The following is a 22980-nucleotide window of genomic DNA, read 5'->3' as shown; positions in this document are numbered from 1 at the left end:
ACGTAATCTAGCAGAGAATTCGGCCCCCATTATGCAGGTGCTCATAGAAAACCAGGCAAGGTTTCTGCCTGGTAGGTCGTGTGCGGATCAAATCCATAATATTCGCCACATTCTACAGCAGAGCCAGTTAACAGTTCTCTGGCGATGTGTTATGTAAACTATGAGAAAGCGTTTGATAGTCCGCACAGGCCTACACTCTGGAAAGTACTGGAAGCTTATGGGGTGCCTACGAAATAAGTGAAGCTAATTAAGTCCCTTCACCTCAACAGTAAATGCCGTATGAGAGTTGACGATGTTGTCAAGGATTGGTTTGGGGTCTCTAGCGGAGTCAGACAAGGCTGCGTCCTTGCGCCGTTTCTCTTTATCATTCTCATGGATTTTATTCTTTGAAAGTCATTACCATCTGACCGAGGTATAACCATCTCCCCCTCCTGGAATCTCTGGGGTAAATAGGTATTCTACGCACATGTGGCTTACAATAAATGTTGCAAAAACCCATGTGTTGTGCAACAACTCATGCCTAGATGCCCAACAACCCTTGACGTTGAGTAACCAGCTCATCGAAAGGGTCGAGAGTTTCAAGTACTTGGGAGTGTACGTGGCTGAAAATGGCAGCCTTCAAAGGGAACTGGGAGTGCGATTAGGACTCCCAGGGTCCGCATTTAACAGTATGAAGGCTGTCTGGAGATCAAATTTATACTCGGTGAAGACCAAATGCCGCCTATACAATGCCTGCATTGCTCCTGTTCTCTTATACGGCTGGAGCTTTAAGAATAGGTGTCTGCGGAGAATTTTAGGCATGCGGTGGTTTACTTTGTGAGGAATGAAGAGATAAGGCGTGGGACGCAGCAAATCTTGGTCACAACTGTCGTCAAGAAAAGGCGATTCAGTTGGCTTGGCCATGTACTGCGCATGCCTCCTGAATGCCTTAATCAAGCTTCCCTCTTTTACAAGGCATCAGATCGCGCCGCCCAGGACGACCACTGTTGACAATTCGTCGGCAGTTCTCGTCAGAACTTTGGGACGCAGATTTGACTTGGGAGGATGCAGGATGGAGACAGTTTGTGGACTCCATATGCTCCACCTAGGGAGCGGATATGGTTTAATAACTGTTATATGGATTCACACAAGATCACAGATAATTTGAGAAGATATCAACAGAAAAAATTGTGAGAGACGACATCTAAAATAATAGTTTGAAAAAAACTTATATTATGACTTCCTATAAAAAAAATACTACTGCAAACGTTAGGCAGTTGGTAAGCGAAAGTTTTCCTCCGATGTTTTACTTACTTGCAATTCGGAATGTATGAATTGTATACAAATATTTTTAATCCATATTTTTTTGCTAAAAAGAAACGATGGCATTCTGTCGCGAGAGCCTGGTTTTGCGTAGCCTAGATAAATAGGTACTAAAAAAAAGTATTTACGCAGGACAGTGTTATTTTTGTGTCTGGTAGCACTAGTACTATCAATCGGGCAACACAGACAAATATGCCAAAAAATTGAAAAAGTAAATTTTTTGTGATCTGATTATCACGTCAAAATTCGCAGTGTCAAATTGTTTATTATAATGAAGGCAGTGGATAGTTTAATGAAATTCCCCGAAAGTATTAGTTAACGTAAGTCTCTTTATATTCTATTATTTGTAGACCGTAAAAATAATTCCTCAATTTCAAAATCGATATACGGAATCTTGGATTTTTTTCTATGTAAAAAAATATATTTCTCTTTATTACTAGCTCGCCTATTTAAAATTATAAATGAGAAAACGTCCACGAATACGTTATTAATATACTGCTTATTTTAGGTTATGAATAAGTATTTTTTTGTGCGTGTTTGATATTAGGGTAGGTATACTTGAATTATTATAGTCATTGAGTTAAAGTATATTAAAATATCCTAGCAACAATAAATAGAGGGGTGAATTTTAATAAATAAAATTGAATATCTAGAAAACTTCTGTAAAATATATACTTTTTTATAAAATACATCAAGGTAATGAAGTGATAACAATTTTTAATTTGAATAAAATTTATTTTTATAAAACTAAACATTTTTCTTCTATACTGTTAAATTTATTTAGCAAAATATTTTTATGAATTTATATTTGTATATAAACACATTATATGCAAGTAATATGTCTACATTTCTTTTGATTATGTGTTTTAAAAATATGAAATATTTATTTTCCAAATAAAATTTAATTTCATATTTTTTTGTGTAGTTTTTTATGCTATGTAAATGAATTATTTCTATTGGAATTTAAAATAATCAATCAGGTTTTGAATATTGTTATATGGTAGTGATTAATTTTCTGAATCAGACCCAGACTTCATTCTGGTTTAGACGTTTCTGAATAAGATTTGACCCAAACGTAACACAAAGACAAATGCATATCTTGTATAAATTGTGTTAAAAACTTACTAGTAAGTTGGCTTTTTGAGTGTTGCCAGTCATTACGAATCTAATCAAAATAGCCGCAAAATAAGACTTCAATATAAAGTACTCCAGGCTTTTGACTTAAAAATAAATCCAAGGTTATCTTAGTTTTTTTTGACCATGAGGTCTTTATCATTCCTAATCATTCCACGGAAAAAAAACATGATTTGTTATTATTAACATTAATTATTGTCATTTAAAAAAGAAAGCGAAGTGAATGCAGTCGAAATGCGATTTCTTAAACGAATGTGCGGCAAAACGATGTATGAAAGATGTTTGAATGGGGAAATAAGAAAAATTGCAAGGCTGAGATAAGCATTATCGATAAAATAAAAAAAAGGTGTGTTAAGATAGTTTGGACATGTAGAACTTATGAGTGAGGAATGAACAGTAAAATAAATTTATGAGGCAAATGTAGTTGGTAAAAGAAGCAGAGGAAGAACGAAAAAAACTTTCGATCCGGTATGTCAAATATTTGAAAGCGGCCCGATCAGGAGACAAAATAATTGGCGGGTATGTATGAGGAGATGCATGTACGTGGAAAAGGCGAAGAATGTTTGCAAAGACAGAGTGGTATGGCATTCTATTCTCTTTGCCTACCCTTTTGATATGAGAAAAATCACCAAATGCTTTTTATAAAATTTGTTTTAACCAAAGTAAACCAGAATGTAATCATTTTGTAATGCAAGTATATTAAGACATATTGAGTTTTATTCCTTAATTTTTATAATTTTATATAAAATTCCTAACAAAAAATTTATGCCCATTACATATAAATCTTGAAAAAAAAAGACTATTATACCATTAATGAAATAAAACATTAAACCTTCAGTGTAAGTCCCTCTCCAAGCACAAGAGCTCAGTCTCTTTTTTGTAGAGGCACAGCGAATCTAAAACTATAAGTTTGCCATATGTATAAATGTTTAGAAATTGTATTATGTTGTACTTAAAAATGTAACTATATTAAATAAAATAAAATTCCATTATGTGTTAATAACTTTTGCGGGTTCTATGACAGAATGTTATAATAGGTTTGACTCTTGGTTTTTTTTTGTGGTTACTGTGTCATAAGGGTGTGAGGATCATTGGTCGGCTGGAGCTTTATTCAGCTATATCGTTTATTGAATGATTTTTTTATTGTCTGGATCTTTTATCGTGGATGTATAGCATAGAACCAAGAGTTCATTTCGCCTTTATTGCGGAACTGTACATTATTATTACCTTTGTGAGTAAATTGGCACCCATATTCATTTTATTTTATTCAAGTATATCAGTCAACTACTGATATGGAAGCGTACGAAGATGGGCAGAAAAGAATTAAAAGCAAACCGAGTGGTCAGGATATCGTCCCTGTACATGCCTCAAATATTACCCAAAACAGATCCGTTATCCAGAGGTCTGTAGTTTACTTCCTTTATTATTAGCCCCACATTTCACGCTTGTTTCATACGGCTACATGCGATCAACTTTATATTTATACATTTTACTTCCCACCGAAATAAAAAATTGCTTTTTTAAAATCATCTCTTAGCATTCTTTCACATATAGATTGTAAGTTGATTTTTCAACATTATTCCTCCATGAAATGCTAATAAATAGTTTTGGACTATTCAATTTTGTTTTTTTTTACAACATATTTATAAGGATATTATAGCCAATAGGTAGTAATTATTTTTAGATTAAACATTTTCATAGCATATATTTTTTTATTATATCGATTTATTGTTAAATACTCATTGAAAATCATCAATGTATCACATGAAATAATGGTATTCAATTCTTGATTTATCGTACTAATGCAGAATTCATCATCGTACCTTCATAGAAAGAATTATATAATCAACTATCAAGTTGACACTACGCCAATCCAAGTCAACGCCCATAATAAAATAGAAACTTTTTGCTATTGTCATTTTGACTATATAAAAATGATGTGTTATTTTAGCACCTTAGGCAGTAAAATAATGCTTTATTTATTTTTAGATAATCAAAATTATGAAAAAAGTTAATACAATGATGTAACAGCCAAAATAGTTTTCAAATATTATTTAATATTTACATAAATATCTTTTTAGAATATAATGTTTAAATATTCGTGACCTTGAGGTAGTATTTTACGTTTTTATTTTTTAAATTTTTTTATTAGTCAAATAGACTTAAATAATATGTTTAAGTTAAAATCCAAAATTATTATATCAAATGTATTGTTGATAAAATAAATATTTTCGAATTATTTATTTTCTTGTAAAAAAAAATGCAAATAATTTTTTTTAATGAATTTTATATTAAAAAAAAATCAAAAATAGAAAAATTTCAATTTCATACTATTTTTGTAGACCTAAGTGGTCCATTATTAAAAATAGTAATCAATTTATGGTAGAGTTAGTCTGAAGCCAGCAACTCTGACTCAAGAGTCCGTGACACTGACCGCAGGACCACAACCCATTTTTTTTGCTGTAGTAATAAATGTATTTAAAAAGCACTAAGTTAGCTTATAGTTTTTTTTATAATACATATACATATTAGAAGCATTTAATATTTTATTTTAATTTTCAAACTTTATATTAGTAAATGATTTTTTAAAAAGAAATTAATATTCACCAGACGAACCTATAAATGCAATCATTTTTTACAATCCATTCATTGAATGACTCACAGTCCCGGTGTGTTGGCAAAGCTGAATATTAATGAACCAAATTGGTTTTTTAAATATATATTGGAATCTATTTGTATTCCACGCAAGTCAAATTCTCCATTGACACCTCAAACATCTTCAAACATTAAAAAAAATATATATTTACTATTTTTTATATATTTTTTAGGCTCAATATATTAATATAATATATAAAAAAATACAAGACCATCGGTATTATTCTAATTGAAACCTGTAATGAAATGAGGCAGATAGAAAGAATTAAACTTTCATATTATTTTTTGACATCTCATCAAAGATGAAGAAGAATATGGAAGTCTGGGCATTTACGGGGCTGATGACTGTCGTAGGCTGGTTTGAGTGATCACTTTACACACATGTAACATTCACCAATTCTACCCATTATTGACAACCACACTACCAATTTTGATTCAAGAACAACGTTTCGAAATGGGTTCATATATATAGAACTTCCAAGAATTTGAGTAGTGTGGTTGTCAATAATGGGTAGAATTGGTGAATGTTACACGTGTGTAAAGTGATCACTTAAAGCAACCTATGACGGTCGTCAGCCCCGTAAATGCCCAGACTTCCATATTCTTCTTTATCTTTGATGAAGTGTCAAAAAGTAATATGAAAATAACTCATAATATATTTAAATAATATAAATCAATAATAATAAATAATTGGAGATAATCCAAATTTTCTGAACAAGTATTTGGACACACTCAAAATGTTGTAAATTAAACTTTCTTTCAAAATATTAAAATAAACAGGCTATTACCAGTTCAAAAAATGTTGATTTTTCAATTCCTATTCATGGACCTTGTGGTCTCTATGGCAGATTATATGTGCCGATTGGGCGACATGGGCCGTAAAAGAAAATGCGGTTTATAAAGATTTCAATATCAGCATGCATTTCTTGGGCTCATAATGATTCGGTATAACACCAACTTACCCTAAGCAAATTTAGCAATGAAAATAATGAATGAAATTATTGATTTTTTTTATTTACACAGATTTTATGCATGCAATTTTTTTACTACATTTTATCCTTGAATTTACACACTTTAATATCATGTGACACACTACCTGTAATTCTATATATATTTAATGATTAGTTATAATCTTACACCTCATATTGATCTTGTGCCTTGGTAATACAATATTATGATTTATTGGTTTATTTACAAGCACTGTTTGCATTCAATGTCATATGTATTTTACATATCCTATATTATCACAACATTTGTTTTGCATTCTTTTCTCTTACATGTTTTCCAAGAATCATATATTTTTATTAACACCCAACTTTGATTTCTATACCTGTGTACTGTATACATTTGAAAATGCAATAAATGTGTGTCAATATAAGTTTTTTGTGTTTTTTAAAAGTAGTTAAACCAAGGTTAACAGTGTTGGCAACGCCCTCCATCAATACAAGCCATTTTTAATAATTAATGAAATTTAAAATAGCCCATTTTTAAGCTTAGAATTATATCAATGATATTTGTGTTAACGCACAAAACACTGTTTTTGGACTGATTTTTGTATGACAATGATTGTATTTTTTTCGATTTTATATATGACAATGTTTGTCTCATTCCTATAAATGTTAAAAACAGGTTTATTTACAGTATGTCTGTATCAAATAACTGGACATGACTTGGAGTTATTTTATTATATTAAACAACATTACATATCAAATTATCAACAAAGTATCTTATTCTCATGTACACATTTCCCTTGTAACACTATGGAAAATGTATCTACTTTATTTCTTCATATAAGTTTATTGCTTTGAAAACTGTTCAAAGCTTAAAAAAAAGTAATTTAAAAAAAAGGGGTCAATCCCAGTGATATTTTTTAGTAAGTTAAACTGACAAATATTTCATACCATGTATGAGGTTCGATTCCCACTTGGAAAAAAGTTTGTTATATTTTTTAAAATAATAATTTAATGTTTCATTCAATACATTCTATCAACCCAATGTCCAATTCACTGTTGGGTTGTGGTCCCGTGGTTAGTGTCGCGGACTCTCAAGTCAGAGTTTCTTGGTTCGAACCCACTCTCCCACAATGATACCTTTTTCTAATAATGGGCCGCTTAGGCTCACAGAAATAGTATGAAATTGAAATATTAGTGTAAACAGTAAAAGTACAAATATTTCTCTTATAAATATATTGGATATAGATAAAGGAAAGAAAAATAAGAAATATGGTAAAAACCTAATATCTAAATCATTCCAAAAATATACACAAAAAATTGTGCTCATTTTTAATCTCACATTTTTTGATATATTGATATGTAAATTAGTTTTGCTTGCAAATAGGTCATGTGTTTTATCAAATTGTTATTTTTGTTTCACAACCCCTTTTGTTGAATGTCGTGTTTTATCTATTGGGGGATCTTTGCTGTGTTTATTGACCATAAAAATTGATTTAATATTCCCATAGTAACACAAATATGAAGGGGATATTTGAATTTAATTATCCTTTTTATAATCATTCATGTCATATACTTTTTTAACTGTTTTTTAGATTTTTTTTGCTGTTTTTGCAAATATCAGATATTTAATTATACATCTATGGAATTAATCATTTTTAAATATATAAATATTTTAATTCACCGTTTATATTTTGTTTTTAGTTTTTGTTCTGTAATATTTTGGTCTCATTTACCTAAATTAAATATAAATATAGAAATTACTTCTTTCATTATAGTATCAGATTTCCAAATATGAAGACATTCTGCAGTATGTGCGTACTTACTTAATTTACATAATATCTTAGCAGGCTCTGGTAAATTAGAAAGTGAAGTGAAATTTATTACTATTTTTGCTCTGTACACAGTATGTATAAAAAAACTAGATTAGTCATATTGAATTTGTTTAAATTGAAAATATTAAATTAAACGTCTGGTAATTATTTCACTTTTACTGTTTATTGAGTTATAATTCTACTGTATACTAGTATATAACTTTTTTATTATCATATTATTTTTATATTTTTTATAGTAATGATTCATATCAAGTTTTGATGGATCTCTACTAAAAACATCATTGTAAATTGCACTCTTTCATTTTTAATTATTTTCTTAATTTACATTTAGTTTTATATCAGCAGAAATGTTTTTTTTTATGATACAAATTTTATTATATTGCATGACTGTTTTCCTTATATAGGACAATCAAATTCTAACCAATTCATCGTGGACCATATGCTGTGCATGGTTTGTATTGGATAACTGTATTCTATTGAATGCATAATTAACTGTTTACATGCAAGCCATGTATAGAAATCCAGTTAACTGCTGAACTAGTCATGCTATGGTTTATTTTTCATTTCATATTCTGACTTATTTGTGTATGATTCAGTTTACCATCATTCCAGTTCTTTAAAAATATATTTATACTTAGGATTATTTTCGCATTATCCATATACTTTTATGCATTTTTAAAACTCCAGTGTTTGAAGACTTTAATTTTATAGGTGTTTAATATGTTCATTAAAAGAAAACAGCAAATTTGTATTTTTGTTTGTCTTCTTTTAGTTTTTCTTATTCATTAATCCACCTAATCTGTTTAATTTATTTTTGTTTTATCTTATGGTTATTATATTTTCAGTTATATTACCGGTAACCGCGGCATTATGAGAGTAAAAGATGATGATGAATTGGAAGATATTACTCTCGAGAGACCGAGCGATGCGGAACTATCGGATTGGTTGTGGGGAGGACAACTCGGTGGAAGAGGAACGATGCTGGTTTTCCGAAGTTGTGTTTTAGCACCCAAGGACACATACCAATACCCCAGTAAAAGCTCCTTCAACCCGAGTTTGAGCCGCAACAATTTGGCAAAGAAAACTTCGCAGATTGCGAACCCGACAACTTCTGACAATGAACCTGATAAAAGTTTAGATAACGCTCCCGAATGGGACTCCAAAATACTCGAAGACTCCGATACTAGTACGGAAACTAGCGTAGAGGCTGAACACAGTCCCTTTTCCTGCGAGTGTCCTGATGTAAAGACGAAACGGGATATTAGAGATGTTTTGAACGATATCAATAAAATAAAATTAAAACGTAAACTTAATGTGATAAATTCCACCGCTGATGTTATCAAAGTATCTCAGCCTATAAATCGTTCGGTAACGAGTGACGAAGATGTAGATAGCGGCCATGAGACTGAATCGCCAAAAAGTTTGCTGAACTCCATTCCTGATATTCCGATATCTAACAGAAGTGCTGATGAATCTGATTTTCCCAGCTCTTCATCTAAAGATTCTTCTTTAGCGTTCTTCACAAAGAATAGCACTCCGAGTACGCCGTTAAGTTTTGATTCCGCTTACAGTGATATTTATAGCAAAGACTACAGGGATATTAAGATACTAGACAAATGTCAGATGCCGGCATCTTTGATGAATCTCAAGTACAAGACGGCCATGACGGAAACCAAACTCTTGAGTAGAATATTACACGCCCACGGCTTCACGGAAAGTCCTCCTCATTCCAAGGGATATTCCCTCTTGTGGACAGGTCTACATCCAAAACCTGATCTGCTGAGGTCTTTGGCTGCACATCAACGCGTTAATCATTTTCCTAGGTAAATATTTTAAAATTCATCACAATATAAATTACATAACTTTTTTACACTTACGAGTTATATCATTCCTTTTTATCCTTTGTTTATTATTTTCTGCAGATCTTACGAACTGACAAGAAAAGATAAACTATTTAAAAATATAGAAAAGATGCAGCATTTTCGAGGCGCTAAAAACTTTGATTTTATACCAATGACATTCTTAATGCCCATTGAGTATCGCGATCTTTGCTCTGCGCATTACCGCACTAAGGGACCGTGGATCATCAAGCCGGCGGCTTCAAGTAGAGGACGTGGCATTTATATTGTGAATTCTGTAAGTTTCTTTCTTTAAGAATTTTTTACATGTATGAAATAAAAGTGAACTTTATTCATTCTATGGTTTAGCAATATGTATAATAAGTTATACTAAAATCTGTCTGTGTAAAAGTGCAAAAATAGATTTTCTTATGTATTCTTTTACCTGGCCTCAACCATTGCACTGGTCGTTTTTGATTTTGTCAATTGTTATTTACTCAATAAAAACTTTCGATAACTTGTTATTTAAACGCCATCATTTTTCAAATAATACAAGCTATCCTTCAGATGTTCCTATCTTTAGCTGTACTGTTAGTTTGCATAGTTTGCAGTATTTATTTGTTTTTTGTGTTTGCTTATCAAATAAAAATCCGTTTTGTCAATAAATTACGTAAGAATGTTTCTAAGTTCACAATATTTTATAGTTTATATGAAGTGCATATTTATAAAACATAATTTAGTTAGGACTGTAGATTTATTGTAATCAAAAATGATATCTACAAAGTCGACTTTGAATTTTAAATTGAATAGATATTACAACAAAGCGACTGCTAAAACAATAAATTATCTAGATTTATTGTTTGTACGTCAGGAAACTCTACCATATTCTAAAATTGTGAATGTAAGAACATTTTTTTTTACTAAATGTTTACTTTTTTTTGAGAGTTTTGTAATAGGTATTAAGTTTTCAGCAATAAACAAAATATAATTTGATTTTTATTTGTTTATTTAAACACATTTTAGCCTGATAAAATACCAAAAGCGGAGAGTGTTGTGGTTGCAAAATACATAGACAAGCCCCTACTTGTGGATGGCCACAAGTGTGATCTCCGCCTCTATGTTTGCGTGACATCCTTTGATCCTTTACTGATCTACATGTACGAAGAAGGTCTGGTGAGGTTTGCCACCGTGAAGTATGACAAAACCAACAAGAACCTCTGGAATCCGTGCATGCACCTGTGTAACTACAGCATCAACAAATACCATTCGGATTACATCAAGTAAGTCATTACTTATCGTTATAAATGAGAATCTCTAAATGTAGCGATGATGTTCACCACCCACCCTATTGCCATATGGGCTATTGCAAATTTTTACAGTTTGCCTGAAATTCACAACTGAATTTAGCGATTGAGGTAAAAATAGTGTAATAACAAATTTTTTAACAAATTTTGTTTAAAATATTTCTTCATAAGATATTGACGGAATTAAAATATGACACTAATATCAATGGTTTAATTGAATCTTGTAAATAGTTTGCTGGTCTATTGCACATATTAAACTTCATTCAGGAATGTTCTTTAAATATTTTTTACCAAAATACATACATATATACTTTGAGGATTCATTGGAAAAGATAACAAAAATGAATTTCCTTTACTATATTATACACTTATAGACGCTAGAACTTGACAGGCGCTGTGGCACAAACGATCGACTGCGAAACTGGCATTGTGGGTTCAGTTCCTGCCAATTGCAAAATGAATTCAAGAAAGATTTATTTTCAATTGTTCTGGGTGTTTGTGATGCATTTTTCACATTTACCTTCCCTATCCTTTCTATCCTACCTGCAGACAAGCCTCTTAAAGTAGCTTTGCGGGTTGTTCCTTTGATCCGATCCTCCCTGCCTTGGTACATACATTTGATTATATTTTTTACATTTTTATGATAAAGGATTCTCTTATATCTTTGATCAGGTGTGAGGACCCATCCGCGGAGAACGTCGGTCATAAATGGACGCTCTCGGCTCTTTTGCGTCACCTGCGGAGAGAGGGACGAGATACTGCCACCCTCATGGCCTCTGTGGAGGATGTGGTCATCAAGTCCATTCTGTCCTGCACGCAGTCCATTGCAGGGGCCACCAGGATGTTCGTGCCACATTTCAGCAATTGCTTTGGTAGGCTTCCCTCCATTTGTTTACTGCAAATCGTTTATACCACCTATTATTTTATAAATTGTATATTTTTATTGTCAGTATTTGCTTATACTTCATTTGTTCTGGGTGATCTAAGACTTGTAACATATTAAAATACTTTCCAAAGATCAACAAATGTTTTTTCTCAAAGGATTCTCTCTGATTTTCCCCATTTTGATTTTGGAACTAACTTTTCATGTGTTTATGTCTTGCTTTTGGGTTCATACACAAAACAATTACTGTTAAGTTTTGATCTAAATAAAATCAAAAAGTATTTTTTGAAGAAAAATGGTTATATAACGTGTTGGGTATAAAGGATATAAACCTTTTAATTTTATGCCAAATTTAATTCCTACTTGTGTGGATATATGCTCATGAAAAATTATGCCTTTTCATGCTCTCTGAATGCATTTATAGTTTTAAAATATTGCATCAGAATTTTTACATTATTATTTTCCTTCCCTCTACATATATATTGTTGTTGTTTTCAAAGTACCAATTTTCTTTTTCATATTCTGACAATGCTGACCGGCGATCCGTTTTGAAATCGTTTGAAATAAAAGCCCAAAAGTAAGCCAAAGTTAAGGTGCAATACATAATTCCAGCTATTTTTTTATTGTTTTTCTTTTCAGAACTCTACGGATTTGACATCCTGATAGACGAAACCCTAAAACCTTGGTTACTGGAGATAAACTTATCTCCGAGTTTGGGATGTGACAGTCCGCTGGACACTCGCCTGAAGTCCTCCCTTCTATCAGACACCCTCACTCTAATAGGTATCCCCGCAAACGCTCCTGGGAGTAAGAATGAACCGGCTGCACCCAACCCGCCTCCGATTATCAACAAACCAGTCAACATCAAAATGAGGATTGTTGGTGTAAGTACACCAATTATTCTATTTGGTTGTAATTGATTTTCATAACATTTCATCAATTATACTCATTTTATATATAAAATTGTATTCATTTTATATATAAAATTGTATTCATTTTATAAATAAAATTGAGAAAGGTGTGTTGAGATGGTTTGGACATGTGGATCGAATGAGTGAGGAAAGTAATGTTAAACAAATTTGAATGTGGTTGGAAATAAGAGCAGAGGCAGACCGAGGAAAGTTCAATCAGTGGCATGACAATACATTTTATTGTATTCTTAAACTTTAAAAACTCTCCTGAAAAATCAAGTCTTTTGATATATGACGTTGTTGAAAGGAGTGAGCGATATGTAATTCATATTACGTACATACACATACATACTTTAAAAAATTCTCTCACCTTTTTTAGTGTAACCGTGTACACTCGGCCGAAACTATGCCGTCTTCCATGAAGAAAGGTTTCGGGAGCTCTTGGAATAGTGTGCCAACTCACCCGAGTGGTATTTCATTTCTAACGAATGATGAACAAAGAATCATCAAAATAGTGAAGGGCCAATATCAGAGAAGGGGAGGTTATGTGAGAATTTTCCCATCGCAAGATTCCTGGCAAAAGTACGCTCAGTATCTCGGTATGCAATATTTTATTATGACACTTACATAATGCACTATTTTCATTCTGCCTTTGCCTACATAAAAAGCAAAAAATAAGTTAAAATTTTAAATAATCATAGATAATACTAATACATATTCAATCTTATTTTAATAAGTGAAAATAATTATAATTTCTTATTTCTAACTAATTAATTTATAAATAAAACAAAACAGTTTGTAAATGAAACAATATGTTTATCTTGTTTTTCTTATTGTAAATACATATGGAGTATTATTTTTGTTGTATCAGAGGACGCGCTGGAAACTTGACTTATTAGCATATTTTCGGCGAGCTTTTCATACTGTACATATCACACAGTGGGCAACTAGGAATGGACCGTGGTTGTTCCTTTAGGTTTAAATTCTAGCTGCTAGTAAATGTAGTTAATGCTATCAGTTCACATGATTTAGTTTAGAACTAGAGAAAATATAAGAATGTGAAAAACAGATGAAAATCAGATCTATTATTTTCAGAAATAAAAACACTTTGTTTTTTGATCCAGTCACATGTTTATTAATTACCAACTAGTTTCGGTAACAACCTGTTGCCCTCTTCAGAGTTTAATTTATGAGTATTTTTATTTCTCAAAATAATATATCAATATGATCCACAAAGTTAATGCTTTCAATATTCAAAACAGAAAATCAGAATAATTATCTATGGACTTGCTGCACCCAGCCACGCGTTGCTATGTCTTAGTCTGGTTAGATGTAAGATAAAGAAAATAGAACCACACATTTATAATATGTGTAATTTTACGATGGTTGTGCAATGAAAATATCGAAAATCCATGAAACAATAGTGCTATCGAAAACATTGAAAATATGCCGTATCCAAATGCAACGTTGTGTCGAAATTTCAAAGCAATCGGTGTATAACTTGTGGAGATTTGAGATTTTGAACAAAGTAACATATACTTTTTTATTTGCAATATATAGACAATAGCTATGTGAAGATATAATTGAACCATTGCCAATTTCAATTAACTAACTATGTAGAACCTTGCCCTGGCTTATAGATATCTCAGCAAAATCTTGAAAATCCTTGCTACAAATATGACTTATACTAAGATATTAATAGTTATTACTAACATACACTTAAATAGATAAATGATACAATATACCAATATAAACTTCAATTCTCTTATTGTGTGATTTTGGATATCTTTTATTTACACCCACATTTATATGGTATAAGAAAAATTCCACAACGCAAATATTGCTTTAGAATCTTGGTTTAGAAAAGAGAAAATGAAATGAAACTAGTTTAAAGATTACCAAACTGATATAAAGGTATAATATAAAGATTATCTACTGTTTTCCAATAGTAGAATATTTTGATTAACCCAGAAAATATACCCAATTTCTGTGGATATTGTAGAGAGTATACAGCTTATATTCCTGCATATATTCGGCTACAGCAACAACATAAGTAACAATTCTTATTTGGCTAAGGCGCTCAATGATTTATTAAATCATATTATATCATATATCATTTCTATTTACTTATGTTTTATCAAGTAAAATCAACACAATACATTAATAATAACAAACACTCACAAGTAATTTAAAAATAAATCATACTAACTGTAAATCGTACATAAGGAAGATGGAATTGCTTCTAAATAATGTAAATTGACTGAACAGATCCGGTGAGCGGTATTCCCGTCTGCAACACCTCAGTAACAAATGTAACAGATCCTCACTCGTTAATACCTCACAATTACAATTTGTTAGTACATTCTCAAGTTCTGCCAAATTTTGACCAAAGTGTCGTCTCCAACTCCTCCATGGACCCCCCAGAAAGGTAATGCGCACTTAGAGTGTCAATTTTATATACTGTTATTAAGTACTCGTAAATTTAATCGAGGACATGCATGGAACAGCGACTTATTCTAACAAATTCTGAATCTCATTTGCTTATTTTACCATATCTCAATAAAATATATATGTAGCTCGTAGATGGCATAATACATATGTACACATTAAAAGATGTGGTTTTTTAAGGCCTAGGATAGACCAGCTTTTCAAAGCATTTATCTCCGAACACACTTTCGTTATTCCTTGCATGTCCTTTACTATAAAACAATGTTTTATGTAAAATTTTCGTGGGGATACAAATGTTTATTTTGTTTTATCCAGTCAAAATGCCATAATTCGCTGATTTTGCATTTTATTGAACCAAACTGCAGTAAATAAGACCAAACATTGGGTATTGTAATGCACTCCACAATGTTTAACATTTCAAATTTACAATCATGTACTTACAATCAAGTGCCTATAATTTTCTCTTTTTCTGAAGCATGTTGGTTATAGTAAGTAATGGACTTGCCTCATTTAACATTTGTATAATTTTTTTAGACTCATGCGATACGAGAGAGTGTTGCCAGTCTGTCCCAGAGTGAGCTTAGATGGGAACAATAGTGCTGGGCCATCTAAGCCTGGTTCGGCAACCAAAAATTCTCACCCTGATGTAAAATCAGCCAAGTTGTATGTTAAAAGGGCCTTAGATCTCGGAATGCACCTCACGTAAGTAATTTTTATTAAGATTTGAGTCACACTAGACTAGCCACAAAAAAAATCTATATATTAATATCAATTAATTATACTATAGGAGACTAGGAACACAATTTGTGAATCTTCAGCATATTTAATGATTTTTTGTTGTCTAGTAGGTTTGTTTAAATAATATTCACTCTCTGAACTTGCTTGTTATATTATGCTTAGTTATATATTACTCATTTTGTTTGATAGAATTGGAGAATCTCGCCGAGCATTTGGAATGTTTTTGAACTGTGTCTTAAAACGAATCGCTAACTCTAAATCGGAGCAAGCTGCCCATCATGCTGACCTTGTCCACCGATTTCTCAAAAGGGCCGCTACTACACTCAAAATGCCCTACAATCTTAAGGTATTTCTTATTACCATGAATTCTATTTATTGTTTCGGCATTCACTTTGTGGTAATACATGATGAAATTGTAAATGAAAACACTCGTTTTTTACCACTTGCATTATATTTATTTTAACTAGTTTCGGAAGCTACAGATGCTTCCATCTTCGGGTCTGAATATAAACTAAAGCATTAATAATTATCTGTACTGTAATTATCTCTAGTTTCCGAAACTAGTTATTAAAATAAATATTTCACCATGAATTCTGTTAATTTTCAAGCAATGTAGATTTCCAGATGTCCTTTTACTCGTATATGGATTTCAGTGTAGGATACATTTGTTTAAATTTGAATTGTATTTATTTCTTTGCAGAACTTGTCACACCGAATAAATGATAAGGATAAAGCTGCCATGATAGCTAAGCAACTGAATGATTTCCTATACATTTACCACCGGGAGACAGATATGTATAGTAATTCTGCCGATGAAAAAGACTGCATTAGAAATTTAAATTTTTCACAATTTCTTTATGGTGCTAGGTATGAATTATACAATTAATAATTTATTCAATCTTAATACATATTTTTACTTATATGAGTTTACATTTGAATGCGTGGATAAATAGAGTATTAAAAAATGCATTGCAAAATATGTATTGGATTGTTTTGGGGATGTTAAGACTAAAACTAATACATATAAGCTTATAGAGTACCTGACAGAGGTTCTCTGTCCTAAACAGACGAGGAATGAAAACCCAGCTCATCTAGTATAAAAGATTAATTTTCTCTTTATAAATATTTATTACAGTGAAGCTGACTTAGAAAGCGTATTGTTGACGGTTCTCAAAGCCGAAGGAAATATCGCTCCATTCTTGGGAGATCGGCAAAGTCCTCAGTGTATCGACATGCCCCCTCCTCCCTTCACCCAGAATCCCGGCAAGGCCTTCGGTTCCCGGCAACATCAACTGCTGAGATACCTGACCTACGTCACGCCGCTGCACTCGCGACGTTACCAGCCGCCCAACCCGCCCGCTGAGAGTACCACATTACCTAAAGACAACACACCCGAAACAAATACTAAAAACTCTTTGGAAGGCGAGACCGCGTCCATTTCCAACAGCACCATCAGCTCTGTATGATATTAATATCTAAATCTAATTGATATGATACATAAACTATAGTAAATGTAGTATGCACACTATTCAATTAATGTGTCTTCTTTTACATTCTCACCCGTTTTGAGGTGGCTTTTTAATAATTTTAAACTATCTTCTCTTTATAGTACATAGTTACCAAAATTTAAAATTTCCTTCTCATAGTTGATTTATTGCATTTTGATCTGCGAGATAACTACGCATAGACTTTTATGAAAATATTCGCTTTAAGTAAATGCCAATTAATTATAGCATCTCAATAGACTATCAAGTAACGTACTAACTAATATTACACATAGTTTTGCAGGAAACATATTTATATGTACATATTTGTTTTGCTAATCTCCATCAGTTTTACCCTTTGCTACATCAACCTTGATACACAACACTGCGGTATAGCAAAAAATGTTCATCTTTACACATAGTTTTCTTTAATAAGATATTGTGTGTGCTCGTATTCTAAGTCCATAGTTCTCTCAAGGTTTAAATAGTATCCAATTATCGAATCTGCTTTAAAAAAAAGCCCATATCACCATTATTTTATTAATATTTTAGATGGATCTCTTTTATTTAAATTTTATAAAAAGTGCAGTAATCGAATTTCAATTTTAAACCATATACATATTATGGAGTGATATAGATGTGCCTAATCGGTATTCATTACTTTTTTGGTTACCAATTTAAAATTTTGTAGGTTATTTCTTTTTAGTAAATATATCGGGATCTAGAAATATGCAACTAAATTTTTTGCACAGATTAGCATTGAATCCGAATATGTACTAAATTTAGTAATGACTTCTTCAGGATTCAGTAAAAAAGCTGTCACTTTACTCAGTTTTCGGATTAATCACTCAACAAAACCGAATGGATATTACATTTTTTATGCTTGTGTTTAATATTATTATTTAATTACATTCCTTTGATTGAAAAATATTAAAATTGATCCATAAATGAATCTGAATAACATTATGCTTACTTATTTTTTATGATTTCATAATGTTATCAAAATTGAAATTTAGAATCGTTATTTGTTGTGTATTCTATATTACAGTGGAACCTCTCACAACGAGTAATTCGCATAGCGAGAAAAAAAGTGAAAAAGTTGCTCCCTTAACGAACGACATTTCGCGTAACGAGTTACAGAGAAAGGGCAAGTCCCTGTTTCACGACATTAACATGTGAGCCGGGACTTCCGCACCAGTCAAAACAAAAAACGTTTCGCATACTGAGTGTTTCGCTTAACGAGTAAGATTCCAGAAAAAATTATGCTTGTTATGAGAAGTTCCACTGTATTAATATTCATTTTGTTTTTAAAACATTTTTGTACTTATCAGATCTAGTCTTTTAAACCAAAACTCATATACTTGGGTTTGAAAAAATTATAAAAAACGGTATATAGGTTAACTTATGATTTGGAGAGACAAACTATGAGAAAAATGTATTATAAAATTACGATCCGTCCATGTACATAAGTTTGGCTCGTCTCCAGCAAATTTCTGTGATTTTTATTTTACATATTTGGAATATTAACTTTCGATATCTAGTCTTTTTAATTTAAAAGAAATATTTATTTATACACATTTTATCAAAAATATTTTTTATTTTGAACCAAACGGTTGCGGTTTAATTTTTATCACATTTTGTGAATAGTCGTATTGTTTAAAATTTTTTAAAGTAGATAATTTATGAATACATACGGCCTTATAATACAGGACATACTTTTATTGTTACCGAGTGTTAAGGGAATGTTTGAATTTCTCGGAAAGTGTATTTGGATGAAGTATATTTTTCAAATGATTTGTATTGATTGTATTTTTATACAGATGTAGATGTAAGAACACGATTGTGGCAAATTTTAAGCTTTTATAATTTTTATTGAAGTATTTTTTTTACTAGTAGGTGATGTCATATAGAGCCGACAACTAATTTTATCGGTTTATTTATTCCTATTAATTCATATCTCCATATTCCAGGCAGTCCCCCGAACACAAAAATAATAAATAATTTAATAGACACTATTTAAGTTATTTAAATTAATATGAATACAAAAAAAATGGTGAGTTATTTTCAGTATGACGTATCCCATATGTTGTCAAGTAGGTAACCTACTATTTTCAATATTTTTTTCAATTTCAATGCAGGACATTCCAATTTTAAATTTATTTATTTGTCTATGCATGATTATTTTCTTTGTATACTATCACATTCTCATTTTGAACATCTGGTATGTGTTGCTTGGATGTCTGCATGTACTCAGGAGTTATGAAAAAACCAAAAGATAAGTTTTATTTTTTATGTAATATTGAAATTTCATATTAAATCCAAAGGATATGTCCAAAGCCCTATTGCATTTAAGACCTAATAACATGTTTTTACATTGATATAGATAAAAAATCCATTCTATGCTCGAAATTCAATATGTGTACAAGTTTTAACGATATTAGATGTTGTGATATTTACGCACATTTTTAAAAATCCATCCTAGATAGTGTTCATATATTTCTCAGTAACATCTATCTGCCTTAAATAATTTTATTCTGTTTATTTTCATATTACAATTAGTTTTACTATGTAAAATTACTGACAGAAAAATCCTATGTTCATCAACTCTATCTGCATTTTATGCTGTGATCACAATTTAATAACCGTCTTAGAATTTACAGATTAATAAAATTCCAAAAGTTCCATTTACGATTTTTGTGAATAAAATTACTACAATAAATAAGTTTGTTTTATTTCTGTCTTCCATGTCCATTATAATAATAATATGTAATAATAAATTTGGATAATTTATATTGTCCTATTTTCGTTTCACTGAGAATGAATTGGGGAAATGATTTAGCAAACAAATGTGTTTTTAGTTTTTTTCTAAAGATCATCTCACTATTTCTAAGTACTGGTGGAAGAACATTCCACGCCTTTGGTCCCGCATCATTCAGTAATATCATTTTCTTGAAATGATCAAATGTTTCTTAGCAGGAGCTCAACTTGAAGTAATTAACAAAAAAGTGTCAATATGTAGGTATAGATAATGTTACAATGGTTAGATAATTCCAATTATTAATTTGTTTTCTCACACACACACACATATATATATATATATATATATATATATATATATATATATATATATATATATATATATATATATATATATATATATATATATACTCGTTTTTTTATGTATGTATATGCTGTTTGGAACTAGACATGTAATGATTTTACAGATTTATTGGATAAGCATATTATTTTTAATCGAATATGGAAGGAGTTTTAAATTTTTATTGGGTTTTATACCAATATGAATATCGATTCTTACTCCCTCTTTCTAATCACCAAAATTTATTTGAAGTAGGAACCTTTAATGAAAATTAAAAAGCCAATATAGTTTTTCGTTTCTATGGTTCGGTGATGTGTCGTATTTATATTATATTATTTTTGTCTATGGTTATGATGTGTCGTGTCTGCAAGCTGTCAAATTGAGAAAAATCGAGAGTTCGATTAAGTTTAGTTGTATTAAAATATTGATCATTAATGTTTTCACAGATTCTTTAAGGTTTTTATATTAGGTTTTGATTGGATTAAATTCCCCCGCGGAAAACAATGGTTCTTTTGGAAAATGATGAGGTGTGCTGAGTAACTGAATAACATACGTTATGTACAAGCCGCATGTACTTTTTTATTTTTTGGAAATTTAAATGAATTATTTATTTATTTTTTCAGTTTTTATCTCAGCTCACTAAACTGTTTCAAAAGGCCAGACTCTCAGGAAGTGTACTCATGACAATAAAGCAATGTAAGTAACACATATATAGGTTATGGAAAAAGTAGGTTTTTACAGATTTATAAAGTGTATTGCCATGTTCTACCCTGTTTCAATGCTTCTGGATGTTTTAAATTGTTTATTTCTTATTTGACGAATATATTATCTGGTGTCTTAAGAGTCCTATCAGAAGATTAGCATTTAAACAAAATAAATGAAAGTGCAGTATGTTTGATGAACATACATCAAAAGTATATTATACTTCTAACTGAAGCAACTGAAACGCTTTCATAAATACTTTTGATTTATTTATCCCCTCAAAATGAAGCCATTTCTCATTTGGAGAAATTTGTCCCTTGATTTTGTGTGTTAACTGCAATAGTCTATCCGCAATGAGTAATATTTTTATTTATTTATGAAATAGAATTGCAATGTATGTATGAATGTTACTCTAACAAATAAAGAACGCACAAATAAATGAATTGGTTTTATAATAATAATGATAATTTTTATAGCGCCATTTTTGTAAAATATTACCTCAGGGGGGCTTCATTTTGATTTGATGTTTTAACTTTGTCTTTTCAGATGACGGAAGAACAAAACCAATGCCAAGAAATGGTAAAAGAATAGAACCAGTTAAAAACTTATGCTTAGTTAGGGCAACATTTAAAAGCAAGAAAATATCAACGGTGGTATATCAAAATGACGTTCCTAAATTCCACGCAGCCTATTCAAATTTGCTCAGAGGTAACTTAGACGGACTTAAAAAATTGAAGAAACCCAAACAGAAGAACAAGGCGACATAATGCAGGGAGCAGTAGTTCAAGTGAAATAGACAAAGTGTTATAAGTTGCAACTATTTTTAACACGGTGTTTCGTACTCCACCCTGGACAAGTTTGTTATTTATGTTATTACTAGGGTTTTATCCGTATTCACTAATCCTGTCAATGTTTAACACGGCAACAAAAACTATAATAATACTACAGATTAGGCCCGTGCTGACCTCCTATATGCTACTCTCATCCAGTCAAAATTACATTCTCTAGTTACTCTAGACCAGAGGTGTCAAACTCAAAAGACACCAAGGGCCGCATAAGGTATTTTGGGTACGCCGGCGGGCCACATAAACAACTCAAAAATCATTTTATTTTATTTCATTTTCATTTTTATCTAACTTTAAGTGAATAATCTATTATCAAAAACAGTTACATAAGGTACATTAGATCCAACAATGGTTTTTTTAAAAGAATATCATATGTTCCCGTACAAAATTTTTATTTAAATGAAGAATTAAAATAAATATAAAATATAACCGCGGGTATCCGCGGGCCGGCAAAAAATATCCGCGGGCCACATGCGGCCCGCGGGCTGCGAGTTTGACTTGCTTGCTCTAGACCCATGTGTCACAAACCGATAGTGAAAGCGGATTTTAACTGGATGGCGATAGGATATAGGATGTGAGGACCAGCGTAATATACTTTTTGTACAGGGTTTTTGTCACTTTGTCAAATATTAACAGCATTTGTGAATAGGGATATTCATGTCTATTTTTTTAGCTGCAGTGGTGGGTGCTCTCCTTTATAACTGAATTGTGTAAATTTGTTCAATAAATTACCGTTATTTGTTCTATGAGGCAAATGCACTATGCAAAAATACCTCAAGGTATATATTAATTCTAACACCTATCGACTGCTCAAGCAGTTTGATCGTATGCTTATTAACTGTCAATGCTAACTG

General features: G+C 31.2%; 2 protein-coding genes across 4 annotated transcripts; both read left to right on the top strand.

Moving 5' to 3' along the window:
* The first annotated feature begins 1481 nt into the window (after nt 1-1481).
* TTLL5 (Tubulin tyrosine ligase-like 5) lies at nt 1482-20204 on the top strand. 3 transcript variants are annotated; one of them, XM_088277784.1, is made up of 13 exons: nt 1490-1622; nt 3709-3838; nt 8722-9699; nt 9799-10012; nt 10738-10994; nt 11691-11890; nt 12541-12785; nt 13192-13411; nt 15081-15240; nt 15795-15962; nt 16188-16344; nt 16699-16865; nt 17134-20204. In XM_088277784.1, the coding sequence occupies exons 2-13, from the start codon at nt 3729-3731 to the stop codon at nt 17462-17464; spliced, it is 3207 nt and encodes a 1068-aa protein (XP_088133910.1). In that variant the 5' UTR covers nt 1490-1622; nt 3709-3728; the 3' UTR covers nt 17465-20204. The 3 variants fall into 3 exon arrangements, with proteins under 3 accessions (XP_088133911.1, XP_088133910.1, XP_088133912.1); XM_088277785.1 differs by lacking the exon at nt 3709-3838 and having other exon boundaries at nt 1482-1622; XM_088277786.1 differs by lacking the exons at nt 1490-1622; nt 3709-3838 and adding an exon at nt 8474-8587.
* A 715-nt stretch (nt 20205-20919) lies between these two features.
* On the top strand, nt 20920-22514 carry Srp14 (signal recognition particle 14). The gene is made up of 3 exons (XM_088277783.1): nt 20920-21106; nt 21203-21275; nt 21828-22514. Exons 1-3 carry the CDS (start codon nt 21083-21085, stop codon nt 22046-22048), a joined length of 318 nt encoding a protein of 105 aa, XP_088133909.1. The 5' UTR covers nt 20920-21082; the 3' UTR covers nt 22049-22514.
* Nucleotides 22515-22980: the final 466 nt, after the last annotated feature.

This window comes from Brachycentrus maculatus, unplaced genomic scaffold (assembly GCF_059751285.1).
Source record: "Brachycentrus maculatus isolate JH-2025_06_01 unplaced genomic scaffold, ASM5975128v1 h1tg000050l, whole genome shotgun sequence".
NCBI classification, from domain to species: Eukaryota; Metazoa; Arthropoda; class Insecta; order Trichoptera; family Brachycentridae; genus Brachycentrus; species Brachycentrus maculatus.
This window is presented reverse-complemented; position numbering and strand designations above follow the sequence as displayed.